Source organism: Lissotriton vulgaris, chromosome 4_1 (assembly GCF_964263255.1).
Source record: "Lissotriton vulgaris chromosome 4_1, aLisVul1.2, whole genome shotgun sequence".
NCBI classification, from domain to species: domain Eukaryota; kingdom Metazoa; phylum Chordata; class Amphibia; order Caudata; family Salamandridae; genus Lissotriton; species Lissotriton vulgaris.
Genome location: NC_141691.1, coordinates 1,948,106,152 through 1,948,127,479, shown reverse-complemented (window position 1 = coordinate 1,948,127,479; position 21,328 = coordinate 1,948,106,152). Strand labels below are relative to the sequence as shown.

Below are 21,328 nucleotides of genomic sequence, written 5' to 3'. Positions count from 1 at the left end.
GTAAGGCGGTTTCTGGAGCCGGAAGAACCTCCAAATCTACCATTTTAGTAATTTCTTTGCAAACTGGTCTCCAATAATCCCCAATCTTTACACAGTACCAGACTAAATACACAAAGTCTGCATGTGGTGCACGGCACTCACAACAAGAATGTGGTCTGTTTGGGTCAATGTTGTGTATTTAATATATTCAGTAATGTTGCCATTTAAACTGCTACAAGAGGTTTCATTTCCAGCTAGGAAATAAGCGATATTCACAATTGTGTCTAATTTTCAGAAATGGATAGCTTTCTGATTTCACCCATGGGTTTCACGCCACTTTTCCCCACTAATAGAAAGTAGATAGGAACAGCCAAACTAGGAACTACTGACCTCCATTTAGAATATTGCAAAAACAGTGATGATAAACAAAATGTCCCCCTTCTGAAAGCGAGGAATCAAGCAATATGTTTGCCATTTTAACAAGCACTCACTTTCTTTCACAGCTTTGGTAAATGTTGACTGTTTCTTTAAACTTCTCCATGGCAAAACAGAAACCATGGGTACCTTTACAAAGCCCAACATGTGGGGGTGGGCACACATTGATCACATGGCTCTGAAAGGCTAAATGGGAACACCCTGGCACCATGCCTGTCACCTTACTGGGCTGGTGTTAAGATGATTTTGTTGGGTTCTGCATGATTCAGAATGGAACATTCCCCCAATGGGTGTACAGAACCATCAGGTTCAAAACATTCAGTTCTCCATCCTACATCAACCCTATTTGACACCTGAGCAGTGAAATCGTTACTTCGCCACTGCACAGTTGTGCTACCCATGCCCCCACTCTGCATCAGCTGATCTACAGCACATGCTGTGCTCCTGCCTCGCCATCTCCCACTGTCGGCATTCAGTCTACGATGTGCTATTGGAGGTCACCGGGATCACTGATCTCAAATCGTGGGATGCCTATCCCCTCGCCGCCTTCAACCGTAGGAAACAACATAAGGTGAGAGCACGCTTCGCTGGCTTGGCCCTCCAGCTGGCCATAAGAACCCTAACTTTGCAGTGGAGAGCTGCACAGGAGCCCCAAATCTCTGCCTGGCATGGAGCGCTGAGGAAATGAGGTAAGGCTGAGGGCGAGGTCCTGTGCTACGAAGAGGCTCGGCACCTTCGCAAACAACCGATCTCTGTGGCCTGGGATACCCTCTTCGAACGCTTCCAGCAACGAATCCACAACAATTACCTAACCCTGTGAGCCTTATAGGACAGCCTACTGCATTCATATATTTCTCCCTGCCAATTCTCCCCATCCCTCCACTTTTCCACTCGCCTCATCACCTCCCACCCCATAGAGATATTTGGAGCTGAGACGGGACAAACAAATTTGAGACTACCTGCACAGAATTGACGGCACTCTGGGAGTCCACCAGCTCACACACTGTTCAGCTGATGCCCACAAATGGTTATGCCCATCCTCCTGCCCAATCCAAGTCCCCACTCACGCAGTAGGGGGATGCCTTACTTCCTCCGCTATCCTCTGTAAGCACAACTCAATCTCCTGCCCAGGTTGGAGTCGCTACCCCCTTCCCTGAGTTTTTCTTCTTGAAGTAGTATGTCTGCTTGCCAGACAGCCTATGGTGAAGGCAACTCTGCAATGCAACACCCCTTCATTGACCACCCACAACTGGGACGCTTTCACAGTTGCCTCACCTATTTCCCCATTCAACACCGATGTTTGTATACAGCATGTATCTGTAATGAGGATACATAATGTCTTGTATTACCATATTGCTACTGCAACACTATCTTTTTTCTTAACTGAAAACCCAATGAAAATAGTAAAAAAGAAAAAAATTATCTTGGACCGTACTGCATCCCTCCAAAAGCCATATTTGCAGGACTCCATTATATTTAAACCTTGTTAGCCGTGCCTGTGTTGCTTTTATTTGTATGTGCATCTTAATGCAAGTTTTAATGGTCAATGTTAGGGTCTGGTCCACAGTAAAAACACCTTAAACAAAAATGCTGAAACATGGGATTAAAGGATGCAAAATTTATATTTGTTTTTGCATAAAAGCAAAGACTGGCTTCGATGTATTTTTGAAGTTGTTTTATTTGCTGCACTGTGTGATTTCAGGATATTTTTGATCTGGGATTTGACAGCCCATCTGTCAAACTGACCTATATCTGATCCAGTTCAACATACATAGAGTGGGTAATATAACAAAGAAAAAAAGGCAGCGGGCCAAGGGTCGTCGCACCTATCCCGTGTTCTTGAATAGTTACTGCATCAGAAAATCAATTCCTCTCCATGCGCACTCTCTATATGCACCTGCTCCCAAGAAGCAACCCTTAGAACAAGGACAATCGATGTATACAGAATAGAGGAGCACCACAATCAATAACATCTGTTAATAAAGAATTCCCATTCAAAATCCAAAGTGAGTCCAGTTCTTCACTTCATTTTCTTGTTCTTATTCTTTTAAAACCTCACACTTTCACAGCGAAGACAGCCAATGCATTTTGTCCATAAAAATTGACTTCTTCAGGGCTGTAATACCATCAGTGCAGAAAATACATTTATACATTCATATATATATATATATATATATATATATATACACACAATGCTACAATCCATAACCTAAAAATACATAAAAGTACATAAGGGATAGACCCATATTGCCATAAAGGCTCACATTAGTATATGAGACATTACTACAAGTTACATAACCCAAAGGACAAGAGTCATTCCTACCAATAAGTGATACATAACAATGCACATGACATTCTCAATGAAGCCAAAATCAGTTACCACCTCTATGCCGACGATACTCAACTATACTACAGGATTAAATACCACAATGACATCCTCCACATCAATGACACCCTGATTAAAGTCCAATCATGGTTCCATATTAATCATATCAAACTTAAACCTAAAAAAACTGAAATCATCCGTTTCACTCCCAAAAATAATTCCCTTCCCATTCAACTCTGGATCAATGATATCAATGCACTTATTGCTCCCTCTCCACCTCTAACTCTGTCAAATCCCTAGGTATCCGCATCGATCATAACCTTAATCTCATTCCCCACATCAAAAACGCAGCCAAGAGTGCTCTTTTCTCCCTTCATCACCTCAAAAAAATTAAACCCTTCATTCCAGCAGATGATTTTAAAATCGTTGTCCAATCTCTTGTCCTGTCTAGGATTGACTATGGTAACGCCACTCTTGCTGGTACCCCTAAAGTCCACCTAGCACCGATTAAATCTGTTCTCAACCTAGCTGCCAGACTTATTTCTGACAGTGAAAAATTTGACCGTATCTCCCCTGTTCTCAAAAACCTAAACTGGCTCCCAATTGAAGGTCGATCCACCTACAAGATCGCCTGCATCACGCACAAAGCTCTTCACCAAAACACCCCTTCCTACCTTTCGAGCAAACTACAGAAAGCAGGGTGCTTCAGGTCCCTGAGGAGCACTAACTCCCTTATTCTTATCCCTCCCAAACTTAAATGTAATAAGACCCAATCACGTGCATTCTCTGGCAATGCTCCTACAATCTGGAATTCACTCCCCAAGGATCTTCGCTGTATCCCCTCTTACCCTCTCTTCAAAAAAAGACTCAAAGTTCTCCTCCTCAATTAATATTGGGGTTCTTAATGTTACTGATTTTGTCCCTATTCTTTACCTCTATGCTCTGATTTGCTATTATTACCCACCCCCTCTCCCCCTTTTCCACTCACTCGCCCTCACCTCTCCCCCGCTCTCTTTCTAATTTTTACTCCCTGTCCCCCCTTCTGTCCCCCAGTTCCTTTGCCCCCTGCACTCTTTTAACGCAATGTTTTTATCTTGTTTGAATTTTTCTGCTCATTTTCAATTGTATATTGTATTATAACATGTTTATTTACCATGTAAAGCGCTCTGATACTCCCGGGTCCAGCAGCGGTATAAAAAACCTTTTAAATAAATAAATAAAAATCATGTTTCATTGCCCAACATCTCATTATCCCTAAACATGGAGTTACTGGAGAGGGAAAGGGCAACATGGAAAGGGCTAGAAAGTAAACACATGAAATAAATGGTCCCATTCTCATTCCTATTGAAATGTGCCAATATTAAGTATTATATAATGGGAAGGCTGTGGGGGCCAAAGTCATACTCAATTGCAATGAGGAGCACTAGCGTGCCAAACCCAGAAAACGAAAACCTATATTAATCGGCACAATCCATGACGGTGTTACATACTTAGTAGAAAAAGTACGTAATTCCAGTAATTTGTACCTATCACATTCAATTTCAGTATCCTAGTTTCTAAACAAATATCTAAGAAACGCCACTTGTAGCTTGAGTATTAAAGTTGTAGATCAAATCCATCAAAAAACAGCGGCAATCTTAATCCCACTATGATCACTACATGGGTAAATAGTCACAAACCAACCAGTTATTCACACCTACCAAAAAAAGTTATCACCACCATGAGGACAAATCCATTACAATGTAACATCACAGAAAGTGACATCGCAGAACTATTGATCTTATTTGGCGTCACTGAAGAGACCTAATGTGGACATCAGTAACATGGACAAAAATATAAATATACAAATGAAATACGTCCATATATTTTAAAACTGTATAAAATGGATTACATGTGTCCATTGGATGGAAAGGCTAGGTGCAGGTCTCACAAGAATGGATATTTTTTTTTAATCCAAGTTAACTGATTGTTTCCAGATGAGCGCATGATAAAAATCCCACAGCATTGTGGAAAATAAAGTGAATGGCATCACTGGGGAAAAATGTTGCAAAAGGGAATATATAGCAAGATGAATTTGAGTTCAGATACATGTATTTTTCATTTTACTTTGAAAGCTATGTAACTCACTGACCATAACACAAAGGGCAGCTGAGAACCAAGAATCAGTGCTTTTGATTTGGAGTACATAATTATTCACCTTTCCTCACAAGGCTTGAGGGGATGAGAGGATGGGAAACAGGTGAGCAAATCTACATTTCTTATAAAAAGCAAAAAAAAGGAAAGATTGCAATCAAACAATGAAGAGAGAGTAACTCCAACATTCTAGATTATTCTCGTTGAGTGGCTCCCTGGTATTGATTCATTAGGGAAGGTCGAATATCTGGGTGTGTTTAAAAGTGAAGGTATGCTGTAGATTCGAGGGGTTTTCAAATCAATGTTTTCGATTTGGTATTAAAACTGTAGGAAGTGGTACTGGCCGGCTTTAGCGCTGGTGAAGCCCTGTGCCTGTGACAATGTTTGTTGGTGCCCTCCAATGATGCCCTCCGCTACAGATTCCCTCACTAACACCCTTTAGCAGTGCCTCTCAAGTCTCCATAACCACACTCTCGCTCAGATGCATTTAAATTGATTTACAGTGCCGCTGATACCACTGTAGGGTGTCAGAGCACTTAATATCACACACATTACACAGAGACAATCAATCATACGTGTGTAAATCACTCTATAGGAAATGTTACATAAGTCAAAGGACTCACATGACAACCATTCTAGGAGTCACATGACAACCATACTAGTAGGAAGTATAGTTTAATAGTGATTGGTCAGGAGAGAAACAAACTATGAATTTAGAATGTAACACCATGGTTGAGGGTTCTCCGAAATAACCAGAATTGATTTCTACCTAAAAGAACCCTTTTTGCAATATTCGGATAATAAAAGACTGGGAAAAAAACATAATGCTTTAATTTATACCTTGCAGTTTGCATCCAGCTCTAAGATGACAGTTAACAGCTCACCGTTCTATGTTAGGATTTTGACTTATAAACTGCAACAAACCAAAGGCCCTCTCTGACAAAAGCAGTAACCCACTGACCAATTTATATTATGTGCACTTGGTGTTCTGCATGGTACATGTTCTTTGAAGCAGGCACATTAACCGTCTGTACTACCTTTCCACGAATCAAAACTTACACTTGACAAAACTCCATCTCTGTCTAGGAAGAATATTAATCACCGGAGTTATGACATTTTTATTGTTGCCGGAAATCGCTGGAGGACAGGAGGAGGCATTAAGTGCTTTAAAAAACATAATATACCTGCAAACATGACGCCCCACCTCAAGTCAGCGCCCGGTGTGATTGTACCGGTCGCACCGCCCTAGACCTCCTTGCTCAAGGGTCCTGTGACCTCAGTGACAGTCATAGTCGCACTAGGGTTTGCTGCTTCGTAGGCCTACATACAAAACTGGAGGTGAACTTCAGTGTGGAATGTGGTGGACAGACTTTCAAGGTTAACCCATGCTTGCCACTGTTAGGGTCCACCTGCTGGTGCTAAGACACCAGGGTTTCTAAGGTATTGTAGGGCCTTCAACAGTCTAGTATGGGAATGTGCTCCCTCAGGAGAGTTGTCTAGGGGACAGGTCATGAAGGCTGAACCTGGTGCCTCAGTTACAAATTTGGTAGCTCTGGCCATTGTGCCACATCCTCCCCCCACCCCCACTGCACACCATACCGCCCCACTGAGAGAAACTCACACTGCCTTCAGCTACAACCCAATTGTGCCCCGCTATAAACACCTGGTTGTGACTCAATTAAAATTATGCTCTCTACAAGAGTAATATGCTGCCTGAAAAAACACAAGTAACAACATCCTGGAGAAAGCAAACACTCAAGGGAAAGCAAGATTAAGTAACACGTGAAATGTAATAAGGAACAACATCGTTAGTAACCTTAAAACTTTTGCACTTATTATTCAGAAATCAGTAAGTGCTTTTGCCTGAAAAGTTAAGGACGTGACTACAAGTCACAGAAGGGACATTTTGTTTTCCAATCCACCCTTCAAGCAGGTATTTCAGTACCTCCACGAGTGGTGCACTTATCTACCGGGGAAAAAATGTTGTTCAAAGAAAGACGAGAAAACAAAAGTAGTGCTTCACTGGCAAACTCTGTAATGTGGCGCTAATTTGTTTGGATTTGAATAAAATCTATCAGGCCACTTTGCGAACCACTGTGTCTCACTTTACTTGGTTATATTTCCCATTTTGAAACTTTAATTTGTCTCCGTCCTGAGACTGCACTTTGGAATAGAAAAATGTCCAATCATCTTGACATGCCTGCTCACCTACCCTGAGCATCCCAGCACTACAAAATAGCTATAAGGCCCAGGCAAGGGGGGCCCCCAAACCTGGACCTTACAGTTTACTCCAGTGCTTTGAGGCCCAGGGAAGGGGACCCCACTCCCCTGAGCCTTGGAGCAGTAACGAGGCAATTTGGAAAACATTGCCCTACCACGGCTTTTCTACAAACATTTTAAATGCACATTACCATAAAAATAAATGTCGGTATTAGTGATGCTGAGGTTAACAAAAGCCAGTTGATCTGGCTGCTCCCTCCTCCCCTCACCCACCTCTCCTTATCTAAACAAATGGGCCTTCTGTGGCCTAGAAACAAATTGCAGAAAGGGTGCCTAGAATGGCCGGTACTTAACAGAGGCGCTGCACCTCCCCTGCACTGTATGTTAAGATAATTGCTGGCTCCTTCCTATTATGTTTGTCACTGCACCCCCTGGAATGCCACCACTACCTCACCAGCAAGATCAAGGCACCTTGTATTTGTAACATGATTTGTGGGGCAAGGGGCCTCAGAGGAGCAGGTGGGCTAACTGTGGAAGTGTGGCCTTTCACAAAGAAGCGGGCCCCCTGTGTTTTAGTTTAACGTGAGGCCCTAGGCAGCTGCCCACACTGCCAATGCCTAGCGCCAGCCCTGGAAAGTGGTTTCCGATTAAACGCAAGGATGCCAGGACAAAATAAATGTTGTACTTCTTGACACATACTTTGTATCCCATTATGTTCAAAAGAAAGTATTGGGTAAAAACGTATCCACGTTGTGCTCATAATCGGATGTGTATAGCCATGGGTGTCACAAATATCGCTAAGCTGAGAGATAAATCAGATATTGGGCATTTTGGTGTAAACTGCAACACACCGGTACCGTGACTATAAGGAGCTTCTCCCATATTTAGGGCCCAGATGTAATCAAGAAATAATGTCTTAGGGAAACAAATATACACATTGTACTCCTAATTAGATGTGTATATCTATTAGTTATAAGTTAAATCATATCTTTGAACAAGCGTATCACAAGTTGCCTAAAAAGTACACCATTGTGCTTAGTACCCACAAACTAATTATACTGACCCACCAAGATCCAGTTTATCAATCTACAAGCCCCATAAGCAGATATCCTGCAACACATGGCGTGCAGAGTGTTGTCCTGTCGGCCATCTTGGACTGGTGTCAATTATCAATAAGCAGTATTATAAATCTAGAGTAAATTCCATCCAATCTGACAATCCCATGATCCTGCCCCTCTGAGTGGCACATCTTTGTTTCAAACAACACAGGAGAAAATCCTGTATAATAAAGCAGGAAGGAGTCAAAAATGTGATTAGGTCAATCCTGAATACCCAGACTTACTATACAAGAGAAAGGGGCAATCCTTTATTTAAACTCCAGGGACATAGAACAAATGCAATTTTAGGATCATTAACAAGGCCATGGTTCCCATCACCTCATTAGACAATCGTTTGTTACATTGTTCCATAAAGAGCGTTCAATACAGGAAATAATATTCCAAGCAGGTTCCCTGATTCATTTAGACGGTGATCATAGGAAATAATGAAATTCATCGTATGTGGTGTGACCCATTTCCACACTGTGTAAACAGCATATCCAAGCAGCTTCATTGTGCCTTAATTAAAGCTCCTTGTTGCAGAGTGTGTACTTTTCATCTGCCCCTTTCAATCATTAAGAGGTCTCTTTCAGCCCTTGCCATTAAACTTTATCAATCACGTCTTGGCCTCCATGTCACACCTAATGTGATTGGCTCCGTGTATTCTTCCACTAATGCTCTTGCTTTGAACCGCATGGAGGACTACTTTTCAGCTGTTGTCATCGTGGTCTTTCTATGCCAGTACTTATTGTAATTATTCAACATTATTTGCATGGACACACCTGAGCGAGAGAGTCTGGCATATGTAAAATTATAAGGCAACATTCCTGATTTTGTCTCTAGTGTTCTTGTAAAGTCATTGTTTAGTCACCCATACCATTTTGTTCTTAATTCCCGTCCTGGATTTTTCAGTTTATGATTGGTTAGAAAATCTACTGCTGCGATACATTGGTACTGACTGAGTTTAGCGCTGCTACTCAGGCCTATGTGACTTCGAGCCTCTAGAGAATTATTACATATCAAAGTAGTACAATAGCATACGAAAAAAGAAACTTCAAAATGTCCACTGTCAAAATATCTGTCATGCATAATCTACTGATAGAAATGTTGGCAAGCACCAAGTTTCTAAATCATCTCTGAGACTGTCCCAGATTACGGGAGGTATAGGCAGATTTCATAGCGCTTCGACCTTTAAACCTGCCACTCCTGCCCTTGAGATCTACAAAATGCAGGTCAGGCCAGCAGCTTTGTACGCCACAGAACTTTGGGGACATATGAAAGTACATGAGCTATCGAAGGTTGAACATGCCTTTATGCGCCATTTGGTAGCTCTCCCACAAAGTACTCCCCTAATACCACTACGCCTAGACTTAGGCTTTGAATCCATCGATGAGCTGGCAGCTGCACGACCGCTGCTCTATTGGAGAAGACTTTGGTCCGTGCCGGAGCTGGCATCCTTTAGGGCAGAGTTCACTACAATCTGGGGCCAGCTACAACACAAGAACATACCTTGGCTGGCCCACGTCAAGGCTTTTTTCCATCAACTTGGTATGTCACAACTTTGGGATGCACCGGAAGATTGCTGTGAGAGGACGGAAAGGTCCCAAATAGTGGCGGCTGTTAAGTCCTACAACCTCAAAACTCTACACTGCTCGACCTCCCTGGGAAGGCTGACCACAGAGTTTCTTCTGACGAAAGTGAGCCCCAGGACGGAGGTGTTTCTGGACTTGGTGCAGTCCCCATTCGCAAGAAAACTGTACACCCAACTGAGGCATGGCTCCTTACCAATAGGGGCATTTACATCCAGATGGTCACTCTTGTCAGAGGCCAATTGCCCTGCTTGCAACTATTGGAGGGAAGACATTGTACATATATTCTTTTTCTGCCCCGCATACAGCGGAATTCGGAAGTGCTGGATCCTTCCACTGTGCAAAAATGTGGGGTTTAGACAATGTGCCCAAGCTACAAGAGTTTTAACCTATGACACTGCCCCTCCCATTGTTTTTGCTGTTTCCCGTTTTTTATTTGGCATGTGGCGGAGAAGAACTCTTTTTTCTAGTACGAAGTAATGCCCCACATCCACTTATCTGCTTATTCTTTGATAATTCACTGTTTAATATCTTTTTAACTCAATTGTATTTGTGGTTTTATTACAGTGCTTGTACATATTTTATTGCACTTTTATGGTCTCTCGACCGAAATAAAGTTATCAAATGGTATTGTAATTATTCAACATTATTTGCATGGACACACCTGAGCGAGAGAGTGTGGCATATGTAAAATTATACGGCAACATTCCTGATTTTGTCTCCAGTGTTCTTGTAAAGTCATTGTTTAGTCACCCATACCACTTTGGTTTTAATTCCCGTCCTGGATTTTTCAGTTTATGATTGGTTAGAAAATCTACTACTGCGATACATTGGTACTGAGTGAGTTTAGCGCTGCTGCTCAGGCCTATGTGACTTCGAGCCTCTAGAGAATTATTACATATCAAAGTAGTATATTAGCATATAAAAAAAGAAACTTCAAAATGTCCACTGTCAAAATATCTGTCATGCATAATCTACTGATAGAAATGTTGGCAAGCACTTAAACCCACTATCACGCACATGGCCCAAATGTGCTAGGACTACAGATCAACAGTAGTGGATAAGTGAATTTATATATATATATATATATATATATATATATATATATATATATACACACACACACACACAGCCCGTCCCGACCTTGTCCGGGAGCAATCAGTCTTCAGGGCCCCCGCCTGCCCCAACATTGTCCGTGGGTCCCCCAGAGTAGCAGCCCGCCCCGCCCCCGACATTGTCCGTGGGTCCCCCAGAGTCTTACCTCATCCACCGCACCTCCCCGCGCTCCTGAGTTCACCTGTCCGCCGCTCCGCTCCTCCCAGCCTGTCCGCCGCTCCTCACTGCTCCTCCCCGCGCTCATGTCTGCCGCTCCTCCCCGCGCTCCTGATGTCAGCACGCACGTCGCAGCCGGCGCTACTTCCATGGGACTACTTTTTTTTTCTCGTAAATTTTTTAAATAACTTATATTTTTTCATTTATATAGCCTATGTCCATCTGCACACCCTGACAATTCGCTGTGGTTCCCGAGTTTACCCGCCTCAAAGGTTCAAAGTTCTTCCTTTATAATAGTAGTATAGATATAGATATATATATGTATGATATTATATACTAATTAAACAGTAGATATTTTTGAACATGCTTGAATGTAATTTATCCATACAAGAGTCTTTTTTGTTACAAATGTGTAGTGCAAAACTACTTTTCTTATTCACAAAAGGTGGTTTGCACTTATAAAAGGATTTACTCACTGGGTTTCTGTCTTGGTGAGTCATGAGCTGCGGGCATGTCAGAATAGGAAACCCCTGAAAGTTTGTAGGTTTTCATCAACCATTTTTTAGCCCTTTCCCACAATGGAGATATTTGATGATTATTTACTCCTGTCAAGGGCAAAAGCAGAAGTAAATCCCTTTCCAGGGTAAAAGGGAAGGTGAACATCAAGCAAAATATATTTTTGAAAATCTGAAAATCTACAATACGTGTTTTCTCAGGGGAAAGATAATTCGCGAAGCCTTTCTAGGAATGTGCTTGGAAAACTTCTAACAAGGGTGGTGTGGGCGAAGAGGGAGGCGCTTTGTCAATACCCAACGTTTGTGACTTTGCAGCCATATGAAGCAGTTTCTGCAGTACAGTTCATGACTTTGAACCCTTAATTCCACACCATTTCAAATATAAGTTGTACCTCGGGATTCAGAACTTGAGACCCTCAAGGTGCATCTACTGTTCCAGTTGGTTGTTGTTTTTTTTTCACGGTGACAGTGAATAATGAGCCATTAAAGGCATTTATAGAATATGGTCATTTGTGATAGCACTGCTGAGCAGAAAGTAAGAAATGCAATGTTTTTAAAATATTGCCGACCAGCTAAGGCACAGTCTCTTTTATTTGGATTTTGTTCAAACGCTCCAGTTTGCTGTATATCATTATATACCAGCTGTTAATTGATTCCTAGTCTGGAGATGAAACATAGTGTTCCTTAATGGACGTTTTCTCAATTCCTTTTATTGGCTAATTCCTTTGCCAGCAAGGCTTATGTTTGACAGTGCATTAGTACCCACCATTCCGTAGTTTTAATTGCATAGATTTACAGTCGAGTAATACATTTAATTTGGTTCCCTATCCATCATTCTAAGCGATGCCTAATACATCAGCCTTTGAAAAATTCAGGAATCAGCTCTTTAAGTACTGGTTAAATGCAGGTATATGGCTTTTGTAATTAATTAATGGATGGAAATAGAACGTTGAGTCAATCTTTCATTCTTTGGCAGTGTACGTAAGTACACATCTTCTCATTGCGAAGGCATTTACATATCATTTGCATTTGTATCATTTTAAAGAAAATTGAAAACGTGCTCTCGAGTCGAGGGCAGCTTATTGATTATTTCACGACTTTTTAGATATTTCCTTGCAATAGGCATAGATGAAATATTGTTACTTTGAGGAAACTGTGGGTACTGCTTGTGGGGATTTGTCTTGCACAACATCAGAAACAGTTGTTATCGCTAACATATTGTTTAGTGTCTTTGTGTTGACAAAATCACATCAAGTGGAATTTACTACAGTATTTATCTTAGTATCTTGAGGAAGTTTTCTACCTCAATTATTTCTAGTTGTGGAACTCTCCTCAATAACTTCTGGCTGCCATGATAACTAAATTTGTCGTTTTCCACATGATCTTACTCTCAAGATTCTACCTTTTTCCCATCACTACTGCAACCTGTTCTGTTATTTCCTTGTTTTTATTTTTCTTCTCTTTGGTTCCCTTTATTAATGTACAAAATTGCTATTTTCCATATGTATACCATATTGTGTCCTGTTTCATATGCATAAAATGGCTCTTCAAGCATGTTTTTGCAGAAAAAATTAAATAAAGTTTGTTTATAAAAACAAATTTGTCATTTTCACACACATCAAAAGTTGCTGTGGAACCAACTACAGATCTTTAAGAATGCGGTAGGTTGAATATAGGAAGCACATTGTCTATTTTGTTTGGTGGTCCTGGAGTGGAGGATGCAGTTTAAGGCCTTGTGGTTCAATCACAAAGCATTTTATAGCACTAGGTGCACTCTTCACACCCTGCATGTTGAGCAGTATGTTAATGTTAATGATATTTATACAGCGCAGCAGTTACCCGGGGGTGTCCTGGCACTAGGTAGATCTCCTTTAGGCAAGAAACGGAAGAACATGTAATTGGGGAAAGAGCCAGGTTTTTAAGCTTTTCCTGAAAGCTAAGAGATCCGTGACATTTCTAAGTTGAAACGGCAAGTCTTTCCAAGCTTTGGCCAGACAATGCGCGAACCTTCTGCCTCCCCACCACACTTTTTTGTGTGTGGCACCGAGACCAACCTGGCACCTAGTGAGCGAAGTGGTCTTTTCGCTATGTACCAGTGGAACTGCTGTTTTAAATAGTCTAGTCCTAAACCTTGAAGTGCTTTAAAAACCAGACAGAGGGCTTTAAAGCGAACTCAGTTCCTTACTGTGAACCAGTGCAGTTTTTTTATTTCTTTGGATATAGGAGCAAACCTAGACGTAACCAGTCTGGGAGCTGCATTCTGCAGCATTTGAAGTTTGTTCAGGAACCTTTGTTGAACATTTAGATACAGACTGTTGCAGTAGTCCAGCCTACTCAGGGGCAGGAACAGCAATATTTTCCTTAGTGTTCTAATCACATACAATGTTTTTGACACCACTGAGTTTACCTGGTGACCGAAGGTAATACTGTCATCCAGTATCACTCCCAAGTTTTTAACCTTATTTGCGGGCGAAGGTAGAGAGCCCATCGAATCCGGCCACCAGTTAAAATTGTTGCCAAACAGAATGGCCTTGGTTTTACCAGTATTGAGTTTTAGGCAGTTCTCTTAAGTGAACCCTTGGCTCTTCCTCCAATCTGCTGTTCAGGGTTCATAGAATCTAGAAAGTTGGACTAGGTGACAGAACACTGTCCATCCTAGTTGTCGAGACCTGGTGTTCACTGTGCAAGGCTTGGGTTACTACGTTATCGTTGACAAAAGCGTTTCCTCTATAATTATACAAGTCTATTCTTTTCCTTAACTTTACACTACCTGCCTGCTTGTCTATGGGCTAGCTCCAAAATGTCACTGGTGACGAATAAGCTCTCCGTAAAACGACTCAACATATCAAAGTAATGGTCTTCCACATTTGAGTATATAGTAGCCTTTATCATCAGTAAGTCAGAGTTGAGTTTTCTTATGTCAAAGCAGTTGACCGGTCTGCAAAGATATGAAGCATCTAGGACGTTCTTCCTGGTGGGGAAATAAAGGGAAAGCCCCCTGTTCTTCCCGTAGATGAAGGACATAAGGGGTTTGGGAAAGCGCACTATGAATGAAAGGGATTTTATATCGCGCAACTTAGTCCGAAGACATCAAGGCGCCTAACAGAAAAGTTCAGAAAATAAAAAAATAAAAATAACTACAAGTACGCCCTTGCAAACAGCCAGGTTTTTAACGCTTTTCGGAAACACAGAACAGAGGGCTGATTTTTAATTTCACCTGGCAAGGAATTCCACAATTTTGGAGCAATTGTAGAAAAAGCCCTACCGCCCCATCTGCTCTTTTCGGAAACGAGGTACCACCAACAAATTCTTTGAGGAAGAACGTAGAAGTCTGCCTGAAATGTAGGGAGCCAGCAGTTTCTTGACCCCTACAGGACCATTGCCAGAGAGTACACTATGGGTCAGGCAGAGCACCTTAAAAGTGATCCTCGCATCGATAGGAAGCCAATGTAAGGCTTTCCTGGCAGCCGTTGAAGACGCTAATCTGGGAGCATCCAGAACGAATTTAGCAGCCGCATTCTGAGCGGTCTGGAGACGCTGTGTTAGGCTCTTATTCATGCTGATGTAAAGGGAGTTACAATAGTCGAGTCGCGAAGCGACAAGAGCAACTACAACTTGCTTCCTCGCCTGGGAGGACAGGTAATGCTTTATTTTCCTAAGTATTTTGATGATCCCCCAGCAGGTAGCGACAGTTCTATTGACCTGCAAAGTCATGGAGAGGGCCGGTTCGATCATTACTCCAAGATTTCGCGCTGACTCCGTTGGGGTAGGACAAGACCCCAGCGAAGGCGGACACCATGCAGGTGACCAGATGTTATTGTTGGGGCCGAACACCAGAATTTCAGTTTTCTCCCCGTTCAACTTCAATGAATTGTAAATCATCTATTGTGACACTGCTTCCATGCAGTTCCTAAAGTTGCACGGGGACGAGCCATCAGGGTGAGAGAGGGACACCAGAATCTGCGTGTCATCTGCATAGGAGACTACCTCCATCCCAGAAGATCTAACCAACTTGGCAAGTGGGGTCACGTAGATGTTAAACAGGGTCGGACTGAATGCCGACCCCTGATGGACCCCACATTGCACAGGTAGGGATGGAGATAAAAAGTCTCCCAGCTTCACCCTCTGTACCCTCTGGTCAAGAAAGGAGGCCAGCAGACTCAGGGCCGCTCCCTCCACCCCTATTTCCCTCAGGCGAGATGTTAACACCGAGGGGGACAGGGTGTTGAAGGCGGCCGTGAGATCTAGAAGGACCAGCACGGTGGAGTGTCCTTGGTCTACCTCCATACGGATGTTATCCAGTACGACTGTCAAAGCAGACTCAGTACTGTGGTGTTTCCTAAATCCATGCTGGGATTGATCCAAAAGATCAGAGGAGTCAAGAAATGCCGCCAGATGTTAATTGAGATGCGTCTCCAGCATTTTAGCAGGTGCTGGGAGCAAAGAAATGGGGCGATAATTCTTGAGCACCTCAGGATCAAGAGTTGGTTTCTTTGATAGAGGCTTGACTACCGCATATTTCCATTCAGATGGAAAATGCCCTCTCTCATGGCCCTATTCATGATGTCAAGTAGAAGAGGGAGCAGGGAGTCTCTACATTCCTTCAGGACTCTAATGGGACAAGGATCCAATGGGGATCACGACCTTATCTTACTTAAAAGCAGGTCAATCTCCTGATAGGACAAAGGCAGGAAATCAACCAGACTCTTAGTGGTGATGGAAGAGACCTCCTTCAGAAGCGGAGTAAGGGGGACCGGAGGGGGAGGGGTAACCGATCTTTGTACTTCCAAGTTCTGGTAGATATCCGCAATCTTGGAATGAAAGAATCCAGCGATCTTGTCACAGAATTCTTGAGAGCCTGCAACAGGGTCCTGTGTCTGTAACGTACAGAGCGAATCCACAATTTTAAAAAGATCTCTGGGAGAGCAAAGAGTCATAGTCAGATTAGCAAAGTAATCTACATACTGCATTTAAAATTTCTTCGCACATGTGTGATTAGTTAAAGGCCTAAATCTTCTATATAACTGTCTGGCACTGTGGAGGAAAAGGGCAGATATTAAACTTGTGTAGTTGTTCTGTCTAACTAGATTATTCAAAAGAAGTATGTTGTAATGTACCTTTTACTTAATGCACCCTCCCTACAGAAGTTCTCTTTCTGCTGCTCAGCCAGTGATGAGGTCAGATGGAATGTTGATTGAGTTTGGATTGGAAGAGTTAGTCAGTTGGTGTGGATGGGCTGAGCAGTGGAGAGCCTGCTCCTGGTGGGGCACTTTAATGGATCTAACTACATCTGGTCACCTGTAACTATGAAGAGATCTTACGAATAAAGTAGAGATCTTATTATCTACTTCACCTGGTCTACGCTTCTTTCTTCTTTGTAACAAAGTACTTCCAAAGGTTCTAATTTTACAAGCTGTTTAAATAACTAATAATTTTGGCGATCAACTTATTGTACCTTTTACACCGTCCATTGTACTTGTTATAATTTTTAAAGTGTGTTAAAGCTTGGCGTTTGAGGTACAGTTATGTCATTTGTAGATTGTCCTGTACTCCCTGGCACATGGAGGGCCAGTGCTGCTTCCACATGGATGGAAGTCCCGGCAGCTGGAACAGTGTGATATTCAGTAAGGGTCTGAGATAGACCAGACCCTTTGGAGTGCACAGAAAATGGACATGTCGATTTTTAAATAACCTCCTCAGCAGCTGTAAAGTGTCAGAGCTGGACTGTGGAAGCAGGGCAGCTGGGAAGCCTCTGGATTAGGGTGAAGATGGGCAGATGGATGATATTCTAACGCACTATGAGCAGTGAGCGAGAAACTCCTTATGAGGCCTGTGGGCATGTCAGCTAGTAGATACCTTCTAAATCTTCAACCAAATGTGCAGAATCTCAAACCTTTCTAGTCGAATATTTGCCCTCTGGAGTTTGCCACTAGTTAAATATTTTGCATTTCCTGCTCAGATTTCTTTTGTAGTGACTGCTTCCTTGTGTGTTTTCGGCAATTCTTGACTTACTCAGTTTGAGTTTATCCGAAAAGGGCAAATCCTGTGCCAAGTAATCAGCTATGTTAGCCTTCTGAATGTCTCCCATTGGCTGTGCTGTCGCAGCAGTAGTTGTAATTTATGAGTTGCTGATATTGTGACAACAAGTTTTTTTATTAGCAGGTCTAAGTGTTTGTATAGTGCCCTGTACCGTTCATTGGAACGCCAAGTTATGGCCACTTCTCTCCCCCTCTCGGGTTTTTTATAAATCTTTTTATAATGGCCACTTATCTTAATGCAATAAAGAAATCATAATGCAGACCATGAAATGCTTTAAAAACAAGGGGAGACAATTAAAGTGCTTTGTAAACAAAACCACTGCTATTGACCTTGAGTTAACATAATTTTTCCTGATCTTTGTTTTGTTCTAGACACTGGATGCCATTTTAAATTTCAAGTACTCGGGTGGACCAGGGCATGCCGAAGGCTACTACAGGAACCTCTCTCTGGGGCTTCATGTGGAGGTGGAACCCTCAGTGTTCTTCACCCGTGTCAGCACCCTCCCTGCAACAAGGTAAGCGCTTTAATGACATCTCTGTGCAAGCCACATCTGACTATCAACATTGCTTCTTATAGCACACACTGATGATTGTTCTTCCAAACTTCAGATTTTAATTATGCATAAGAGGTGTGGATTGTTTCTTAAATAATCCACGTTTCCAAGGGACAAAATGCTATAGAATTCTACATTTCTTGTAAAAAACACTTCTTCCATCTACTACCCTACATCGGTCATATTAGCTGACAGAGAAACATTAGTATTTTTATTTTGGTTTATTAAAACTGATCAACAAAATCAATGATTTGCCATAATGCTAAAAAAAAGTGAAAGGTGGCATTATCCCTATGTACCTAAAAGTACAGAAATACAGCAATAAATGTAGCTTTCTAATTTCGGTTTTCTTTGTTCCTCCTTCCTCCCCAATTAGTTCTCCCCCTTTAATCTCTTACCTTTCTCTTTCCTCACTGGGAAAGTAACCAACCCCACTCAAAGCCAGAAAACCCCCATAAAATAAACAAACAAGAAAACACGTACACACATTTGCATATATCCAGTGGCGGCTCGTCCATGGGGGCGGTTGGGCGCCGCCCTCACTGTTTTCTCGCCGTGCGAAAAGGCGAACAAAGGTAGTTATTATTACCAATGATAATAACTATCATTTGTTTCTGCCTTGCCTTCTCGCATGGCGAGAAAGCAGAAGTTCCTGTGTGGGCGGTGTTACTCGAGGGCAGGGGGGAGAGGCTTGGCCACTGTTGTTAATACTGTCTGTTTGGGCAGCCCGAGAGGCTGCCCAAACAGACAGTATTAACACAGTATTAACACAGTAGGCAAGCCGCTCCCCCCTGCCCTCGAGTAACCCCTCCCACTCTCCCTGTCACTCTGTATGCTGCAGCATACAGAGAGAAATGACGTCGGTAGGGCAGCAGGCCGAACCAATGGAGGGGAGGGAGGCTGCCTGCCGCCTTCTGATGACGAGCTCAGCCCAGAGGTCAGAATTCTACAGCGACGGCAGGAGTCGGAAGTCTGCAGCCTCAGTCAGGAAAGAAAAGCGGGAAGCCATTAACTAAGGTAAGTTTTGTTTGTTAATATTTAATTATCACACCTCCCGTCCCCCCCATCCACTCCACCGCAACAACCCCACTTCCACCCCCTCTCCTCCCCGCCCGTAATGCAGGCCGCAACTGCCCTGAAAATGAAAATAAGTAAGAAACTATGCCTTACAATTAAATTCAAAGACGTCCTGCCCTTTTAGACGAAACTCAAGTCGTGTATTCTTATTCAGGTTGATATGCTAGGTGTCTGTATGAAATTGTCGGTAATAATTTTGCTTTGATAGTTCTTTTAATATAGCTTCTGCTGATGGGCTGTGTACAAAGCTATGTAGTTTGTATAACGCGAATGTTAAAGCTGAGGCCCTGGCTTTCCCTGTGAGGTGTTTAAGATGTATATTTTGCCATTCTCCGAGAACCAGATGCCTAAGTAATTGTAATTTGAAGTTGAAGCGATTTTAAGATTGCCAAGGCTCCAGCTGTGTGTTGATTTGTTCTTGTATTTCCCGAAGACATTCACCTTCGTCTTTGCAGCATTTACCACCAACTTGGGATCCACTTGTTTGATGTTTATTGTACGGCACATATTGCGACATGAACAGTAAGGACCTTTCTCAATCAAACAGGAGCATTCCTGTGCAATATGTGTGAATTTGTTTTACCCATGATACCAAATAAATACATTTGCAAAACAAATGATAGAATGGTGATCAGAAGACTGGAGACAACTTTTCTAGGCGTGATTTGTGATACATTGATCAGAGAGATGCCTGTGTTTGGTTATGTGTCACTAGTTTGTTTCTTGTCTAGCTTTCAAAGGAGGCTGCTTTGTCTTTTTACTGGCTCTACACTGAAGCGGGCTTCTGAGTGGCAGTGGTGAAGGTACTTGCTTCTATATGCTGGGCAGATAAGAAAGCTGGCCGTCCTGTGCGTGTGACTGATGTGGTGTGTGTTAGCAGTGCCCTCCCCTCTGTACCCTCTCCCTGCTTTAACTTGCAAATTGTGTGTGTGTGTGTGTGTGTGAGCGAGACAATCAGGCTTGCTCGCCAACAGGTCCCAAACATTTGCGCCTCACCACTTTCAAATGTCACCAGCCGCCACTGCATATATCCACAGTACAACTACACAGACAAAAAAATCAATCGACACAGCCATACACGTCTCTCTATTCTGCCCTTTGGCACAGAGAAACACCCTGGCACAGACACACAACACCCCCAGCACAGATGCTCAAATACTCTTGCACAGATACACAACCTAGTGTAAAAAGAACCACACCCAGTGTATTTGTATTTGTATTTTGTATTTGTAGAGCGCATATATCACCATAAGGTCTCATAGAGCTAGCTAGTGTTCAAGGCAGGACAGGACAGAAAGGGCTTTGATTTACGGAACTAAGCTAAACAACCAAGTTTTGAGTACTTTACGGAATTTCTTATGATCCGTCTCCAGACGGAGGGGTAAAGGCAAGGTGTTCCAGGTTTCTGGGGCCACCCGGGAGAAGGATCTACCCCTATTTCTGGCGGTTCGGATCTTCGGCACTGTCAGAAGAAATTTGCTGTTGGACCTGAGGGATCTAGCCTGTTGGTATATAGTGAGTTTTTTCGCTAAGGTAGATTGGCCCTTTTTTAATGAGTGCCTTATGCACCAAGCAACACAATTTAAAATGGATTCTTTTTTTGATTGGGAGCCAGTGTAGGGTCTTCAGACTAGGTCCGGATGGGGAGCGCGAGGGCAGGTTGAGGACCAGCCTGGCCGCCGTATTTTGCACGACCTGGAGCTTAGCTAGGAGTCCTACATTTGTGGAAGCAAGTAAGGAGTTGCCGTAGTCCAGACGGCTAATAATTATTCATTTGAATATTTTTCTGAGACTGCGCATAAGTCCGTAACAGATGCAGACCAGATTGTTAATTTGATTTGACATAGATAGTTTTGAGTCCATAATTATGCCTAGATTACGTGCAGCTGTTGTAGGTGAGGGACAAGGACCTAACATGGGGGGCCACCAATCGCTGTTCCATAGTTTGTCTGCATCCCCAAAAAGCACGATCCCTGTTTTGTTAGCATTTAAGAGAAGGTGGTTGTTTGTCATCCAGTTGTTTATAGCTATCATACAGAGTTTAAAGCTTTTTTTGGTTTCGGTGACTTCTGATCCCATGGTGATTAGCAGCT

General features: G+C 42.6%; 1 protein-coding gene across 1 annotated transcript in view; it reads left to right on the top strand.

Moving 5' to 3' along the window:
* Positions 1–21,328, top strand: part of TRAPPC9 (trafficking protein particle complex subunit 9) — a 2,581,727-nt gene that overhangs the window by 1,305,866 nt on the left and 1,254,533 nt on the right. The window contains exon 18 of the mRNA XM_086966259.1: positions 17,977–18,119. Coding sequence (XP_086822385.1) covers positions 17,977–18,119 — 143 coding nt within the window. The remainder of the gene's footprint in view (positions 1–17,976; positions 18,120–21,328) is intronic.